Raw genomic sequence first — 18,448 nt, forward strand, 5'->3', positions numbered from 1 at the left:
AGGGAACAGGAGCAGCAGCAATAGCCAAGATTCAGAATTTCCATCATATGAAACAATACGCCGATGCTTGTTCATACTGCAAATACTTTATTTCATTTATAATCATTTTTGGGTTTTTTCCACAATGTCTCTTTATAAAGTTTCTCTCTAGCAATGTTGTTGATTTCTCTCTCATTCTACACGCTCAGAGGGCAGGGACTGAATCTCATTCATACTGCAACCAGCACAGCACATAAAAGATCATGACTTAAGACAGGGAAGGTGAACTTCAGGGGCAGTAAGGGCATGGGAAAGGATTTAGCTCCTCAGGCTGTCATATGCTTATCACCTTCAACTGGAACAAGAACAGTAAACACAGAAATCAGAGTTTTCATTTTAACTAAAATTCTTCTTTTTAAAGCCCTATAGCTGTGGGTCCAAGCTGGCTGCATGATCCATATAAGATACTTATATTGATACTAGATAATGAACTCTTTTCATCTTCCGTTTCTGGCTCTGTCCAGACGACGTGGAGCCCAAGTTGTACCCAAACAGGTCCATGGTCCAGGAGATACAACAACTGAGCTTTGGGGACCCTCTAGCTATACCTTCTCTTCTGCAGTCACTGTCAGGTTCACCACAAGGAGTATGAACTGGAAAAAGAGAATTATGGTAGATGGCCTATGGGCTAAAATTCAATGAAATACGATTCCATCATCAACTCTTTTTTTTTTTTTGCACTAGGTAATGAGCTCTGGACAGTTTTTTTTTTCTTTTTGGAGGGCAATTGGGGTTAAGTGACTTGCCCAAGGTCACATGGCTAGTTTTTGTGTTCTGTCTGAGGCCGGATTTGAACTCAGGTCCTCCTGACTCCAGGGCCGGTGCTCTATTCACTGTGCCACCTAGCAGCCCTTCTGGACATATTGTTGCACATATCTGGTCGTGAGTCCCAGATGCCAAGATGCTCTTGACTTCATTTATTCATTCAACAATGAAACGTTTATTAATTTCCTACTATATGCAAGGCACTGTGCACAGTAAGGCCACAGTCTCAGGGGGAAAGTGGAAATTGCTCTGTTTTCTTTGAATGTCCAGAGTGAACCAGGAACAATCTACTAGGATGTGAGTTGTCCTAAAAATACAAAATTGGGTAATCCCATGGATTTCCAAAGGAAAAAAGAAAACAAAAATAACGAGTTTAAGATTACCCAGTTTACAAAGAATTTTAAGAATTGGTTCCTGACCAATTCTACCCTCCCTCTCTCTCCCTAGCACTTAATTCCTTCAGAGAATAGTGCATACTCCTTGGGTAAAATCATCAGAACCAAAGTTAATTTCATCCCAGAGTATTTAGAGACTGAATTCCATTGCTGACTTTTATTTTGTTTGTTAATCTTCAATATTCATTAATATATAATATCAGACTTAAGGCAGAGAAAAAGACATATCTGAGAGCCTAGGACTGAACTCCTAATGTAAGAAGGTGGTCAGCTAGATGAAGTCCATTGCACTGGACAGTTTCCATGGGGTGGGGGTGGGCAGTTACCTATGTATTGTCAGTAAGAGGTCTTAGGGTCACAGATTAGTATAGTGAGGCTCACTGTATCAGACAGATGAAGATCCTATTTGATTCCATTTTAGAATTAGCAAGGAGAAGGCTAAGTAACACATCAAAGGGTTCCATGAAGCACATTAACAAGGCAGGGATGGGGACAAGCTGACAGCAGCTGGTTTTAGGGCTGGGCAGGAGAGGCGATCAAAAGTCCCCAACACAGGAAAAGCAATTCTTTTGAGGTTTCAACTCTTCCTCTCCAATGCTGGTGCTCCTGCTATGCACAGTACCTACCAACTTCGGCTCTGGCCTTACTTACAGAAAGGACAAACTCACTAAATTGATGTGACAGGAGGAGACCGGAGTTCAATCATTCCAATGGCCGGCAACAGCAGCACTTTTGGTGAGACAAAATTCCAAGGACAAAGTCATGTTCCTTTTCAACAGCAAATGATCAGTGCAGAGGGTTGTGGGGCTTTTTCACTGGGAAATGCTTTCTGGTGCAGAGCTCAGACTTTGGTTCTCAGTAGGATACTCTGCCCAGGGGTGGGGGAAAAAAAGGACTAGGAGCTGTATTTGCATCTCCTAGTGGAAGAATGTATCACAGGACTATTCCAAAGGAGCTGCTGAAGATCAGAGTTCCATTTATTTCTTAGAAAAGATGTGTGTGGACAAAATGCCAAAGGCTGCTTTCTGCACCAGCAGCACCAGACACCAGGGGGATGCCCCCAGATGGAAGGATGCTGTCCCAATGCTTACTGGGATGGGCCAGAAACTTCAGTTCTGGAGAGGGTTAAGAAATTCTGGACCTTACCCTGTCGCCCACCCAGAAGCAGGGTCAGCTGTGCAAAACAGTGCTCAGAAAGAGAAAGGCAGAGTGGGGCAGGCCGCAAGGCCTCTGCACGATCTCTCCAGTCTTCATCCCAGCCAGTCAAGGTCATCGTCATCGTCATCATCCCCAAAAAGGGGTGCTGGGGGTGGGCGTCCCTTCATGCTCTGGCAAAACAGAAAACAGCCATGAGTTTGGATACCATCAGTCAAACAGGTACTTTCCTAAGCATCAAGATTCAAAACCTTTTTCCAAGCCAAGTTGAAATATGAGTTGTTGATTGAGGAAGTCAGTATTTACCATCACCAAGGTATGCCTGGCACTAAAGACAACAGCTCAAAACAGGGGACTAAACTAAGACTAAGCTGTCTATGCTTGCTCACTTAAGAAAGTGAGTCCAAGTGAAAAGTCAAAGCTTATCTCCCATCCTTGCCCTTAAATGTATACGTGTTTAACCAAACAGGTAAGAATATGTAAGAAGGAGAGATTTAATACAAAAAAAAGATCATCCTTGTTTAGCTCCTCTAAATCATGCTTTATTTATATTTTATAGTCTTCCCTCTCACGCAGTCAGTCACCTCAGCATTTTAGATACAGAGAAGTGGAGATAAAAGGGTAAGAGGAGGAAGAGAATGTGTGGAAAAATTAGTATGGACAGAACAAAGTGAAGAGAAACAATAAACACATAGGAGACAGTGTCATCTAGAGGGGGAGGTAGAAAGTCATGAGAAAGACAGTAGGGAAAGGGCATGCAGAAAGAAACGGACTGTTGTGGAGAAGACATTCTGATTTAATGTGCCATTAGTCCAGCACACTGCTGGAGTGCTGTCACCAGAGATTTCTGAAAAATGAGGGTAGAGAGTAGGGGCCCCATCCCTGAGTCACTGTGCACTGGATAAAAGTCCTGAACCCCAGCCAGAGGTTCCTCCCAACCCAACTCTGGCAAAGAAAAGGCTTTCAGACCCACTCGCATCCACCCCATCCAGGTTCTGATTTTGGATTCCAAATAGCCAGAAACCAAGGGCTGTACAGAATGTATCCTCCCTCCCAGTCCAGGATGCTCTGTATCAGCAGCTCTACTCACTAACAGCCCCCTGTTCCTATGAATAGCTAAGATGGGAGAGGCAGGAACAAATGATATGAGGAAACTCACACTTTCTTTTCATGTGGCCTATTCTAAATTTCTTACTCTGGATACCTGGGGAGGGGGTGGGGGGACTGACGGAGTGATGACAGAATTCTTGGGGCTAACACTGTAGGTTAGCTTTTATAGTACATCCCACTTAGAAGCAATGTCTGTCTTTTTAAGATACCACTGGTCCAGGTGACCCCCAGAATCTATTGTCTAATTTCAGATGCGCAGATTATAGAGAAGGCACTATGCCATAGGGAAAAGATTCCTGCGTCAGGAGCTGGGCAAATAGTGCTCAGAAAAAGATGAGAACTATGGGTCCGGCTCAGGCACCTGTGGATTTTCTCCCATGTCTTTATTCCAACCAATGAAGGCCATTACTATTGTCATCAATCACCCCTCCCCAAAGCAGCTGTATCTCTTCCTTGCCGTGTGACCTTGGGCATTCGAGCTGAAGTGGCTTTAGCTTCCTTATTCATGAAGTACAGGACACGGCTTGGCTGCTCCCAAAGGTCCCCTCTATCACTAGCATTTTTTGCTCTACAATCCATTTCGGGTATACGAGGGTCAGGGTTGGATTTTAAGGCATGTTGTTAGCAGGCTGTCAAGGACTCTCTTGTGAGCATTAACTTTTTAAGGTGGTAAAAAGGGATGTCCAAACACCTCAGCAATACTTATTCTGTGGCTCTCCCTCTGAAAGAAATCTAATTTTGGAGGGAAAGCCGATAACCATACTCTGCTAAGCAGCTGAAATAACATACTTTTTCCCAAGGACAGGGAAAAAGCTTGAACACTTGAGCGCAGGAGTGAAGGATTCTGGAACAAAGACTGAGGATCTTGGAGTTATCACTGACATTGATTCATGTGTCTGGAAAATTCACCATGGCCTAAATTTTTCACTGATACTGCAAGAGATGTGTCCTTGTACACTTGTATGTTTTAGTGGTCAGGCTGGGCCCGAAAAACATGTGGTTTCTACGTATGTTTAGCATCAGTGCAAGTCTTACCATTACAGTTGCAACATGAGACTAACTGATAATGCCTAAGGTGAGAGCACTTGGCTGAGCATCAGAGGGCTTGGGTTGTGGTCCCACCTTTGCCACTAATTTGCACTATGACCTTAAGTAAGCCATCTAATTTCTATGAGACTCAGTTTCTTCCTCTATAAGAAAGGAGACACTATCTGTCCTATATTCTCCAAAGAAATGTTTAGGGGATTATATAGATCTAGGGATGAAAGGGCAGAATGAGATCATAGGTTAAGAAGCACTTTGAGTAAATCATGACCCCTATACAAGTGCTAGCTGAGGGGAGGTTAGGAAAGCAAAGAGCTGGAGTCTAGTTCCAGGTCAGATGTGTGATCTTGGACAACTCAAAGCATCTCTCTAGGATGCAGTTTACTCCTCTGTGAAAAAGGGGGCTGGGTTAGATAAGGTCTCTAAAAGCACTGGTAGCCTATGATTCTATTATTTGTAATCCTGTTCATGGCCAGAGGAAGTTCATTCTTATTCTGAGCTTTGACATTACAATAAGGACTAAGCTGTCTATGCTCACTTAAGAAAGTAAGTCCAAGTAAAATGTCAAAGCTTGTCTCCCATCCTCAATAAAGAATAGGTATGCAAGCACCTACCATCATAGTGATAGGACTGTCCCATTTCAAGCCCCAGATTTGCTCTGCAGTGTCCAACACAAAGAGCCCTATCACAGTAGGCTACCAAGATTCCAGATTCCTTTGATCTGGATGTTGTTACTTAGACAGTAGGTCACAAGGGTCTCTTGTATGGTGGTGTTGGAATGGGGGCAAGTCCTAAATTTCCTTACCACTTCATCTTCATCCTCATCATCAGGCAATGGATCTGGCTTTGATGCTTTTGATGTTGCCCCTTTAAACAAGCAATCTTCATCAACATCTGTGAAACTAAAAGAAAACTAGGTATCAGCAGCAGAAAGTATTGCTGTCTCTGGCATGGCAGGAATTACTGTTCCTGCCTGGCACCAAAAGCTTCAAGAATCATTTATATTTGGGAGAAGCTAGATTTAGAGTTAAAAGAAGCCATGATATCTTTCTAGCCATGATGAGCTGCTTCTTTTTTTTTTTTGCTTTTTGGAGGGCAATTGGGGTTAAGTGACCTGCCCAAGGTCACATGGCTAGTTTTTGTGTTAAGTTGTCTGAGGCTGGATTTGAACTCAGGTCCTCCTGACTCCAGGGCCAGTGCTCTATTCATTGCACCACCTACCCGCCCCAACATGACAAGCTTCTAAAGAATAAATTTACTAACCCTGACAAAGCCAATTCTGCACCTGCCACTCTGTAATTCTGTGTTAAGGGAGGACAGCAACCAACCTGGCATGCTGGCGCAAATGGCTAGGTTTGGGGGTGGCTACTGGTTCTGCAAAATTTACATCTGTGTCCAACTGCTCCTTGGTCCTTCTGGTCATGACAGCGGGGCATTCCTTCTCTTCATCGTTCAGGGGAGGTTTCAGTTCTTCCCTTGAATGTCCAAGCTCTGTTGACAATGGGTTCTCTTCCTTGTGGCTTACAGCCTGACGACTTCTTGGCTGCCAAGTTCTTTTACTCTCCTGTCCCTGGGTACCTGAGGCTTCTGACAGGCTGCTTTTGTGATGTTTCATCTTGTTATCAACAGGTGTTTCTTCACACTCAGGTTCCCAGACGACACCATCTCCAAGAAGTGGTGGCATGGGTGGAATTGAAGTTGGGGGCCCTGGAATACCTCGAGATGGACCTCTAGTTAACCCTCGTGGGAGAGGTTGATGAGGCACTTCTGAACTTTTCTCTGCCTCTGGAATCTCATCCCTGTCGTACCTTTCCTCCATCCCATTCTGTGTCTCAAAGGCCTTAGGTGGTGGACTCTCTGGCTTGTCTTTCTGCTCCCCTGGTTTAACTGTCTGCTTGAGCTCCTCCTGATCCAGGGTTCTAAGAGCTGGACTTGGAGTGGATGGGGCTGAGGGCTCCTGAGGTGGTTTTTGGGGCTGCTCTTCTTCCTCCTCACTGCTACCCTCCTCTTCTGGCTCCTGGGGAACCAAGAGAAGCAGCGTCTCCAGCTGTCAGGAAAACCAAGGAGCAGGACATTAGCACTAACAGAACAGCATCAGGCAAGTTGTTTCTTAGTTTTTCATAACAGAGAAAAATTCCTGTCTTTTCACCTAGACTGGTCTCAACATGACTAACCAGTCATGACCAAATAAAAGTAATGTAGGCCAGGGATAACAGATACTACTACTGCTGCTGCTGCTGCTAAGACCATTTCCAAATCTTGTCCCAAAGAGAGATACCTCCTTTGATGAGAAGATATCTCCTTTCCTCCTTTCTAGAGGCTGAGGACTATGGGTGTGAACACTACAGATAATACCAGACTTATTTGATGTGTTGGTTAGTTTTCCTGAACTGTTTTTTCCCTTCTTTTTTATTCTTTGGTGGGGGGTGGGAGGGGGGATGATATTAGAAAATGAAGGGATGTAAAAAAAGGATATAAGTAAAAATTTATTTAAAAGCTATAACTGACATTTATACAGCACTTTACCATTTGCAAAGTATGTTATATAGATTATCTTATTTGAGCCTCACACAACTCCAGGTATTTTCTCCATTGTGGAGATGAGGAGACTGAGGCTCAGGGAGGTTGTGTTTGAACAGTCACACAGGAAGTGTCAGAAGCAGGTCTCCAAGCTGAGCCCTCGATCCACAATCCCACAGTGCTTCTCAGATGAAATGCCTTTAACAATTTCACATCACTCTGGACCCTAGGAGATCCAAAAGCAATGAGATCCCAGTCGCTGGACATACCTTGATTGTATTCATGACAATGCTCAGAATGGTCCTGCCATCATAGGACTCTTCCAACTCAAACTCCCCCCTTAGAGACTGGAACACTCGGTTCATGATCTTCTTTACCTGGACATGGGTACGAGAAGAAGTTGGAGCAAGATCAATTCCAGTGCTGGCAAAAATAAGCCGGGTAGACCCAGAGAAAAATCATAGTAAATGTTTTATTTTAAGATATTATTCATCCTAGGCCCAAGACATGAAGATTGTCACCTTAATCAGGACCTAGTAAGCAATGAGCATTGCTTTGCTTTCTAGGAGAAGGGTCTCTTCTAGGGTCCTTGGATCTCTATACTCCTGACAACATACCTGTCAAAGCTGTGCACCCATAGACAAGAATCTGATGAAAGCAGAGAGGATGATTTTCATTAGCACAAACCCTGACAACACCACCTTCCCATTTCTACCAATCTGTCAGGGATGCCCCTGGTTCTAAGAATTGGCACCCAACAGGTCTTTCCAAGGACCCAGAGATAAGTACAGAAGGAAAACTAGAATCTTTTTTTTTTTTTTTGTAGGGCAAGTGGGGTTAAGTAACTTGCCCAAGGTTACACGGCTAGTTTTTTTTGTGTGTGGGTGTTGTGTCTGAGGCCGGAACTGTACTCGGGTCCTCCTCACTCTGGGCTGGTGCTTTACTCACTGCACCACCTAGCCGCCCCAAGGAATGGAATCTTTAAAAGGCTGCCATTTGTATGTCCTCAGCCTGATCTATTCCTGAGATCCTAGAATAATATAATACTCAATATTCCAAGAAAGTAGCAGAAAGACTCAAGAGAACACAAGCTTAGCCCAGATATTCCCTCTAGAGTTGGGCCCTAACATAAAGTCAGAAGTCAGTAGGCTGGAAGGAAACAAAAAAAAGGCTGTCTCTTTCTGGCTAATACTATGACCTGGAGACTGTAGAGGAGAACACTTGGGGAAACAGAACTGAATTGAAATATGTAAAGGGAAAAAAATAGATGTACTGGGTAGAATATTACAGGGTAGTAGATTATACTTCTGTAAAAATAAAAAATTTTCTTGGAGCTGTTCAACAACAATATGAACTTCCCTGAAAACCACAAAGTTTTTCTTCCCAGGAAGTCTCTGAGCTGAGAGTCAGAGGTACATAGAGTAGTGTCCTATGTTGGGTGGGCAGCTGGGCTCCCATGACCTCTATAGGCCCGTGTGACTCTAAATGTCTAGGGCTCTACAGCAGGACTGGACAGAGGTTGCCAATTCTTGTGAGCTGTTTATTCAAATGAAAATTTATCACTTAGCAAAAACTTCTCCACTTAGTGAAAAAGGAACACATGGTAAACTTGAATAGTATTTACCTTAGGTCAAATGGAACCCAAAATTTTCCCTGAAGGGGGACTGGAGGGATTGATGGTGATCACAGAGCTTTGACAAGTAGTCTCAAGGCACAGAAACTTCTATATATGATACCTGGGCACCCCTAAGTAGAGTTCTCTTCACTACTAGGCACTACCTGTAATATCTTAACATTATTCCTCCTTTCCTGACTCAGCACTCACAATTATTCAAGGTTGACAAACATAGTAATATCTCATGTATCTGTTGTGAGGGAATGCAGTGTAAGCAATTTTCTACTAAATTGAAGTTACTCCTAGAAGTACCAACACTTAAAAGAATTATACCTATTTTTGTTAGAAATCCTACTAAAGTGATTATGCAATTTTTTTTGCCTTCTTAATATGCCAGAAATAATCTAATTTCTTCTAAATGACTTAAGTTCCGCAGTGCTTATGATTAGTACTTGCTGTATGCAATATAGTAGGTCTCTTAGGGACTTCTCTTAAAGGATGATGACCTTGTCTCTACACTAGATGGCCCCAGACTAAGGTATTCTGCTAATTGTGTCTGCTTTTTCTATTTTTCTCTCTTCTTTATGAACCCATTTCTCTGTACTGTCAGCTGAGAAGAGACATCTTATTGTTACTGTCTTTTTTACAGCTTGATATTTTGAGTCTCACTGACTTCCCCACTGTGCCCCTGGGTCACGTACCTCCCCACTCCTTCCAGCTGCCTTCTGTGGACTGTCAAGCTCCTTAAGTGCAGGGACTGTCCTCTTCTTATGTATGTCCCTGGCTCTTAGCACAGGGCACTGTACATAGCTGACTCAAAACAAATGCTTACTGAATGCTGACTAATGTCTTGTGTGCCTGATAACCAAACTTCCTAGAACCCGTAAATCAAGAGACTGTAAATCAAGGCCTTTCCTATGAAGCATGACGGTTTTGGTATAAAGGGTTTATAACAGCAACTTTAGCTACTCAAAGATCTTTTATGGTAACTTTGAGATATGATTATGTGTTTAAAGGTTTAAGTTACTGGATATTAGTGGAGTATTTAAAAAAAAAAACCAAAACCAAAGGTAAGATCCCAACAACTTAACAATGATTTACACACTATGATAATCATCTGATGTTTGATCTGCCACCTCTTAGGCCAGTCTTACCTTCTCTGAAGTGTCTGGTGCTTCTGATCCATGTTCAGTTTCTTGTGTTTTCTGTTTCTCTAGCTCCTGAATCCGCTGCTCATAGTGGACTCTTAGGGTATCAATTTTGGATTGGAGGGCTACACACTGCAAATAGAACAGGTTATGTAAACCAATCTGAGAATATGGACAAAACACAAAAAATATATGTGATGTGCTAGAAAAAGACTGCCTCTACTTGGGCTTCCATCCTCATCATTCCACCCAAATTGCTCTCTCCGAAGTGATCAATGATCTCTTAGTTGCCAAATCCAACAGGCCTTTTCTCAATCCTCATTCTCCTTGATCCTGTCTTCTTTCTAGGTTTTTGGGACACCACTCTTTCCTGGTTCTCTGACAGCTGACTCCTTCTCTGTCTTCTTTTCGGGGTCCTGCACCAGATCACTGTAACAGCAAGCACCCTAGCACACCCAGGATGGCCTGCTAGTACCGATTCTTTGATCTGCTTTTCTACGAAAAACTACTCAAAAAGGGGTCACTAGTTCAGGGGAAAGATTAGCACCATGAGCAACAGAAAATACAAGCTGAGAAATTAGCATAAAGACCAACAGACTGCCTTACCAACCCTGGCTTCCTAAATCAAAGCAATATTGCTATATACTTTACATATACCACTGCACTGAGAGAGCCTTTACATCTGAGCAGTCGGGGGTCTGAACATAAAGCATCTCAGAGTCTCAACCAGGAAATCACAAGGTCCTTCTCATTAGGGAACCCCCAAAGCAAAATGCTAACTCAGAGTGTGTGTATATATATATATATATATATATATATATATATATACACATACTTCTCAGAGCCAGAAGGCATCACAACTCTCACTCAGTGCCTAATCAACTTAGTACCAAAAGGTGTGGAAGTCTTCCTACAAGCAAGTGGCCCCTGAGCAAGCTGACCTCAAGTCTTGCATCTCTAACTGCCATTCACACATCTCTAACTGGATGTGGAGTAGACATCTTAAACTAGACATGTTCAAAACTGAACTCATTTATCTTTCCAACTAAACCCTCCCCCACCCTCCTACCTTTCCTATTACCACAGAGGTTAACATCATTCCAGTTCCTCAGGCTCACAACCTAGGAATCCTCCTCAGCTCCTCACTATCTCCACTCCCTCCCACCCCCCAGTAACCAAGCTGTTGACAAGACCTGTTGATTTCACCTTTGCAACATCTCTCAAATTGGCCCCCTTCCCTCCTCCGACCTTGGCACCACTCCAGTGACTCACACCTGGACTATGACTACTGCCACAGCCTGCTGGTGGGTCTGCCTGCCTCAGTCTCTCCCCACTCCAATCCATCCTCCATTCAGCCACCAAAGTGATTTTCCTAAAGCTCAGGTCATACCATATCACCTCCCTACTCAATTAACCTGAGTGGCTCCCTATGACCTCAAAGATCAAGTACAAAATCTTCTGTTTGGTGTCAGAATCTTAACGTTGCCACCTCCTTTCCTTTCTAATCTCCTTACACTTTACTCCCTGACAGGCACTCTTCATTCACTGGCTACTCCATGAAAAAGACACTTTGTCTCTTGGCTAAAGGCATTCTCTCTGGCTGTCCCCCAAGCCTGGACCTGCCTGATACCTTCCCCAGCTTCCTTTAAGTCCCAGCTAAAATTTCACCTTCTACTGAAAGCTTTCCCAGCACCTGTTAATACTAGTGCCTTCCCTCTGCTGATTATCTCCAGCTTATCCTGATGTAGCTTGTCTGTTTGCAAGTTGTCTCCTCCATTAGAGTACAAGCTTCTTAAGGTCACTGCACATCCTTCTCCACAACCCAAGACTAGGGGCAGCATGGTGTAGTGGCTAGAATGTTGAATTTGGAGGCAGAGGTTCTGGATTCAAATCCTATGGATCTTTCTGCCTCTAAATCTGACACTGTGCTATGATCTCTTTAGTCCTGGGTTGGTGGCGAGGCGGTGCCCTTCTTTCTGCCAGTTCTTGGGGCTTATATTTGATGGAAAAGTCACTGTGCTCGTTCAGCTGTCGAGAACCTGAGATAAGTATAATTAGGCATGATTGTAAAACCACATCAATTTGAAAAAGAAACTGAACCCACAAGTTCACAATGAGTTGAATTCAGATGATCCGAGTTTCATTTAACAAAAAAAAAACAAAACATAACACTAAGGCATTTTTAAAAATCTCTAGGAAATCAGTTACTTAAATTTTGGTAACTTTTGGTAACCACATTTTGGTGGTTTTGATTGATTAATAAAGCTTTACTGCGCTAACAGCCTTTACAGAGGAATTTCTGTCACTTAGGCTATGGGGTGAACCAGTCCCTCTCTTCAGAGGCATTTTCATCTACAATAGCCAATACCATCCCCCTTAGTACTAGGCACTGGAAAGAACACTGGCCAGGAAGTTGGAAGATCAACTTCTTAGTCCATTTTTTGTCACTAAACATGTTTTGAGTAAGTCACTTGCTTTTATGGGCCTTGATTTCCTTCCTCATCCATAAAATGAAGGGGCTGGGTGAGGTGATCTCAAAGGCTCCTCCTATCTCTAACATCTTCTCTTCAGTATCACATGTTCCCTCCAAACCGGGTGCTCACTGGCAGCAATGGCTTAAAGGATCTGCTCTTCTTATGCTTACCTCCTTATGCTTCTGTTCTGCCAGCTCTTGGTATTCAGAAAGCTTCTTCTCCTCTACATCTTGTGACTGCTCCAGCGCAGAGAGCTAAAACAAGACAGCACGGTGAAGACTAGCACACCGAGGACCTGCCACTGCTCCTCGGGGGTCACAGACAATGAGTTCTCAGTCTGAGTCCTCTCAGTCCTCTGGGCTCTACCTCATATGCCCCAAAGTAGCACTGACAACCTTACTGCACAACTGGGTTTCCTCTTCCCTGGGAAAGTCAACGAAAGAAGCCATCAAACAAGCAGAAATGCCAAGGCTGGGTATCAGTAGCTACCTATTCTACAAGCAGCATCATCTTATTCTTCTACAACTTCAGGGCACTGCCTGGGGCACAGAGAGATTAACGCATGTGTCTAGCTAGGATAGCGAGGAAGTATCAGGGGCTAGATGTGGAGACAACCCTAGCACCCTCGGCACTATGCCGAGCTGCCTCTAATTTAGCCACATCAACCAAACCAAAGGAGCTTAGGTGATATGCCTCAGACATAGCAAGAAATGTGTCTCAAAGCTCTGTCACTGTACTTTTTCAGGATACTGAGGCCTACTGTTACCATCAACAATAAGTCTAGAAAAGACAGACTTCTGGTCAGTTGGTGTGCTGGGGCAATTTTGAGGCTAATGAATTTAAAAACAACCTCCCCCTTCCCCTCTGCTGCTGAACAGCTATAAGATCCAAATAATCCCAAGAGGCTGACTGGCCAGCCGAGTTGCTTTAGCATGGCTCACCTTTTCTTCCAGGTGAGTGAGTTTCTTCTGAGTAGCATTTCTCTGCTCACACACTTCTTGGTACTGTTGCAAATGTTCATGCTTGGCAGAAGCCAACAAGTGCTCACACCTGGCTTCCCACTGGGATTTTAGCTCAGCTTGCATCAGAGATACCTGTCCAGAAAACTTCTATAAGATCCTAAAACTTATGATGATCCTCAGGACATTGGGGAGGGAGATTTTCTAAGCCCAAATATTTTCTCCCTGTATGGGATAATAAGCCAATAGCTCTTAATATGTTTCTTTTTCCTTGGTGAGACTATCCTAGTAATCCTGTTAAGTTCTGTGACCCTTGTGCTAAGAATGAGCAAAGTGTATCAGTAATGTTACATTTGAAAATTAAGATAAACCAAGAAACAATGATCTGAGCATGATCAATTTATTAGTTAGGCTATCAATAACCCAATAAATTGGGTCAATAGCCTCTATCAATGACCAAAGACTCCCCAATATAGTTTTGGGGAGTACAGAGTTGGATAGGTGGGAAAGATAATACAACTGGTTACAGGGTAGACAGTTTCATGGGGGTGGGGACAACATGATTGCTTACTTTAAAGAAAGCAGGCGCTAGTGACCACTCCTCTCTGACAATTAGGGAATGTTAATTTTTTTATGGGACCCATTAATATATTACAGGCCTTGTTAGCAGACCTGAGTTAGCCAACTCACTGGCCCCTAGAAGGGAGATGAGACCCTCAAGGACATGCAAGGATGGGCAATATACCTTTTGGGGATTATAAGTTAATTTGTGACTTTAACTCAGAGGAAGAACTGACTCAGGGATGGATGGAGACTGAGCAATTATACAAAATGGGGCAGTAACATAGAATATGGTCAATTGCAACACAGAATCAATTATTAAATGATACAGAATAATTTTAATTTCCTCAGCAGGATATCCTGATGGCTACTGAACCCATGAGGAGACAGAGGCACCCATACCCAAGAAAGGAGCACCCAACTGGACTGCATCAAATAGTCTTTTCCCTGGGCTCAGAATTTGCCTTGGTGCCTCCTCTTTTTCTTATGCTATCTTACTTCCCTGGCTGCTTGGGGTCTGAATGCCAGTTGCCTGGACCTTCTATAGCCTGGCTGACCTTGTTTATTCCTTCTGGAATCCCACACCTTCGATGCCTGCTGTACCCATCTAACTGGTTGGGCTTGTGCTCCTAGCCAGGTGTGCTTTGGACACCTCCCTTTGTGACTTCCTGCCATATCTTTTTCCATCTCACTGGAAAGCCTTTGATACCCCTTCTTTTTAAGCACTGAAATGTCCCTGGAAAGATGTCATTTCACTTGATATCCATTCCTTTTGGTACTTGTAACTGAAGTCTCCGGGGAACATTCATAAAAGTCTAAAATGGAATCTGGGAAACTTGTTCTTATGTTTGAGGTTTTCACTTCTTCATGCAGGTTTGTGACCTATTTTCCGACTCCCACATCTCCCTAGTACCTGTTCAGCAGTTGTTTGATCTGAAGACACTTGAGCCTGTTTCAGGAGTTGTCGAAGTTTTTCTAATTCTTCCTGGTGTGATTTGCGAATTTCATCAATCTCTTCCTCAGCCTGGCTTCGCTCCTGGGCAGACTTCTTTTTCCTCTCCGAGAGAGTCTTTGAAATGAAGGAACTAATCTTAATTTCTAATAGTCTAGCAGAGGTTAAATAAGGATGACTACATCCTTAGGAACTTACTTGGTTCCTAGAAACTTAAAATATTTTCTTACTGAGTTATTTTTTCTCTTTATATCTCAATTGAAATGCACTTTAAGACCAGAGATGTTTGTCTCCAGGGTAGGCAGTCTTTCCTGGTGCTGAAATGCATTTCCAAATCAAAAAGTGTCCTTCATAGACCAAGAAGACACCCCCTAAAACTTCTCCCAAAGCTAGAATTGGCTGACTTGGCCAACTGGTCTAATCATAAGTCTTGGTGAGGAACTTAAGCAACAAAACTTACCTTTTCCAGAGATTCTGTCTCAGCTTTAAGGTCAGTCAGCTCCTCCTCTAGAGCTGCCAACTTCAGTTCCAATTGCTTGCGGCTTTGCTTTTCAGTTTTAAATTTGGACTGAGCTTGCTCTGATGTTTCTTGGAGTTCTGAAAAACAGAAGCAGATAGTTGGTCCAAGCATGGGTGAATGAAACTTTAATGGCTGGGCTTGGCTGCTTGGGTGACTCTAAGCATCTTCAAGGCCTCAAGGTATGAATCTTTCACCATACTGTTCCATTTATTGGGACAATTCTTCCCTCTTCTGATTATTTTATCATCTCTCTAAGAAGTTTATTGAGGCTGCTATGCAAAGACATACTCACAAATTCACTCCTTTAACCACTCACATTTAGCTGACAGGCAAGGCACTTGTCTGTGCCTCAACCTGAACATGTATGAAGTAAAGGAAATATCCCCAAACTAGAAGCCATGGTAATTTTACTCTGGAACACAGAACTTATTTTCACTAACTAGTCCACAGAATACTGAAGCTCTTTAGTTTGTACATACTAAGTCAGATTCAGTAGGTCCTTGGGTCAGGGAGATAGATCCAAGTCTCTAGTACTGGTGACATTTTTACTGACTGGTTTTTCATGACAGCTCCCCTTGCTCCCTTCAAAAACAGCAGTGTGACATATTTAATTAAAGTAAATTTAAAATAACTTTTATTTTTAGAATTGTATAGCAACCTTTGAGATGAAAAGGAGTTCTATGGGACAATACAAAGGCAGGGCTGAGAATCACTGGATTGAACCCCAGTTCATAAAGGACAACAAATGTAATAACAGATTTGTAGATATTTAATAAATGTTTATAGAACAGGACATCAGATACTTTGCTTCACATGGCAAATTCATATTCTGCTGATGTCTGCTCCCCAACTCTCCTACTAGTGAGAGTATAACTGTATTTCTTAACACATACCCAACTTATAATCACAGAATGTGTAGGGGGAAGGATTCTGTTGTTCACCAAGGTGGTAGGGTAGAAGCATAGGAAAACAGAGGATTCCATACTACACTGCAGTTCTAAATGGACCACTGATGAGAGGGGGAGCTGTGGAAACTTGAGGCTATTTGCATCCTTGCATGAATAGTCCTTTTGGAGTAATGAATATGTTGTCTTTTATGTTAAAAAAATGACATTACTAACAAAACAAGTTTTTGGTTTTTTTTTGCTTTTCTGGAAGAGGAGGAACACAGGGCAATTGGGGTTAAGTGACACTAAGTCTTGCCCAAGGTCACATGGCTAGTAAGTGTTAAGTGTCTGAGGCCAGTTTTGAACTTAGGTACTCCTGACTACAGGGCCGGTGCTCTGTTCACTGAGCCAACTAGCCACCATCAAACAAGTATTTTTCAAAAAAATATTTTTTAGTACTGATGATAGAATTGTACTAATTCATCCAATTGTATTTTTTTTTAAATGTTGGATTAGATGGTCTCAAGGGTCCTTTTCAGTTCTCACATTATTAAGAGTCTCTTTTTCACTGTTCTCCAGGGGTCTCATGAACAACCTACTAAATGAAAAAGGTTTGGTAGAAACAGTGGTTTCCAGGCCAGGGTTTAGAATGGTCAGAGTCAGTCCAGCCCCATTTACCAAGAACAGACCTGTGATCTGTGCCTGCAGCTGGCTGATCTGAGCATCTCGGAGATCTGCTTCCTTCAGGCATTCTGTCAGCTGCACCTGTAGGTCTGTTTCCTTCTTCTGCTGAGTGGTCAGTTTCAGCTGCAGACTGGAGACCTGGGCAGTCACTGATGCCAACTCTTCTGTGACCTTAGCCTGGTTTAAAACCAAGCAGAGGAATTAGGAGTAAGCTTAAACCACAAGTTCCACAGCTAAGCACTGGGCTAGTCCTAATGCTTCCCTCTACCAACATACAAAAATTATGCAATGAACAGGTAACAGCTCCTCACTAATACTGAGGCCAGGACCCTAAGGATGATAGTGTTTGGCATCTACTGCTTAACGTGACTTAATTGAATGGGAGGAACATTAGCACATATGAAGGTAGTTTGGAGTTCTCAGAGGAAGGGGGTTATATAGAAAGATGATCTATATACCCTATCCAGTAAGATCTGATTGATTTACTTCTGAGCTAGTTGGTTCATTGCACTTTAAATCAGATTCTGAACGTGTTAAAAGTGGCTGATCTTTTCCTTGTAAAGATATCAATATACCTGAGTTATTAAATGAGAGGGATTCACCGGGTGAAGAAAGCTTAACTGCACATGTATAACAGTAAAGGAGAATTTTTTTTGAAGGATTAGAGACATAATAAATGTTGAATTAGGGAAAGGGAAGACTTTGAAATATGCACAATTTGATTCAGAAAAATAAAGCTCTTTTCAGTTCCTATGACGGACAAGAAAATAAAATTCAAGAGGCAAGCAAAGGAAAGGCCTTTAAGAGTTAGCAGTACTGATGGGTCTGGGGGATTTCTAAAGGTGCTTCATTTAAGAAGATATTGATCAATGAACCAATTATATCTAGACACTGCACTAAGTATTGGGGATACAAAGAAAGACAATTAAATAGTCCTGCCCTCAAAGAGCTTACATTCTTTAGGGGGAAAAGGAAAAAAAGAAAAGCCAAACTGGCCGATGTGACTGTAATGTATTAGATTATGAAGGCAACAACTAGGCATGGAAAACCATGAAGACAGCTAGTATACAAATTCAGAGTCATAGCAGTTGCTGAGGAGCACCAAAAGGTAAGATTTGGGGGCTATTTACAAAATTTGCTTCTTTCTAGGGGTTGACTCAATCTGCTTGATTATGACAAATTTTCTGCAACTAACCAAGGATGCTGTGAGGTCTTCAATCATGAGAAACATGGGAAAAACAACTCCCATGTTTGTATCAAAGCAAGCCCTCTTAGGTTAACTTCTGAGAGATTGAGATTTAAGACTACTTAAAAACTGCTCAATATGACATATAATGCAGTAAAAGATTTTCTCAAGTGGCCTATGCCATCATACTAGGATTATTTGATTAAGAGCTTTGATACTGCTCTGAAAAGAAATATCTTTTTGCTACAGTTGTCCTCAAGGTTATCCTTCACATCTGCCTACTGCAAATGTCATGCTGCACTGAGGTTTGGGCATTACATGATCACAGTCTTCCTGGAACACTGCAGAGCTTTGACCCGAACAGTACCAGGACCCTAGAAAATAGCCACTTTCTAAAACATTTTGAACATGTGATAGGTGCAGCAGTGGCCCTG

The 18,448-nt window shown here is 42.6% G+C and overlaps 1 protein-coding gene across 2 annotated transcripts in view; it reads right to left on the reverse strand.

Annotated features, from left to right (window-relative positions):
- Nucleotides 1–67: 67 nt before the first annotated feature.
- FKBP15 (FKBP prolyl isomerase family member 15) overlaps nt 68–18,448 on the reverse strand; it is an 86,997-nt gene continuing 68,616 nt past the window's right edge. For both annotated transcript variants that reach the window (XM_069069566.1, XM_069069567.1), the window contains 10 exons: nt 16,834–17,005; nt 15,198–15,334; nt 14,699–14,854; nt 13,207–13,359; nt 12,436–12,519; nt 9,798–9,923; nt 7,298–7,405; nt 5,837–6,555; nt 5,314–5,410; nt 68–2,527 (listed from right to left, as the gene is read on the reverse strand). In XM_069069566.1, the coding sequence (XP_068925667.1) occupies nt 2,450–2,527; nt 5,314–5,410; nt 5,837–6,555; nt 7,298–7,405; nt 9,798–9,923; nt 12,436–12,519; nt 13,207–13,359; nt 14,699–14,854; nt 15,198–15,334; nt 16,834–17,005 (1,830 nt within the window). In that variant the 3' untranslated portion in view covers nt 68–2,449. The remainder of the gene's footprint in view (nt 2,528–5,313; nt 5,411–5,836; nt 6,556–7,297; nt 7,406–9,797; nt 9,924–12,435; nt 12,520–13,206; nt 13,360–14,698; nt 14,855–15,197; nt 15,335–16,833; nt 17,006–18,448) is intronic.

Source organism: Petaurus breviceps, unplaced genomic scaffold (genome assembly GCF_028583685.1).
Source record: "Petaurus breviceps papuanus isolate PSGF00001 unplaced genomic scaffold, PetGlider_PUasm1.0 90779, whole genome shotgun sequence".
Lineage (NCBI taxonomy): Eukaryota > Metazoa > Chordata > Mammalia > Diprotodontia > Petauridae > Petaurus > Petaurus breviceps.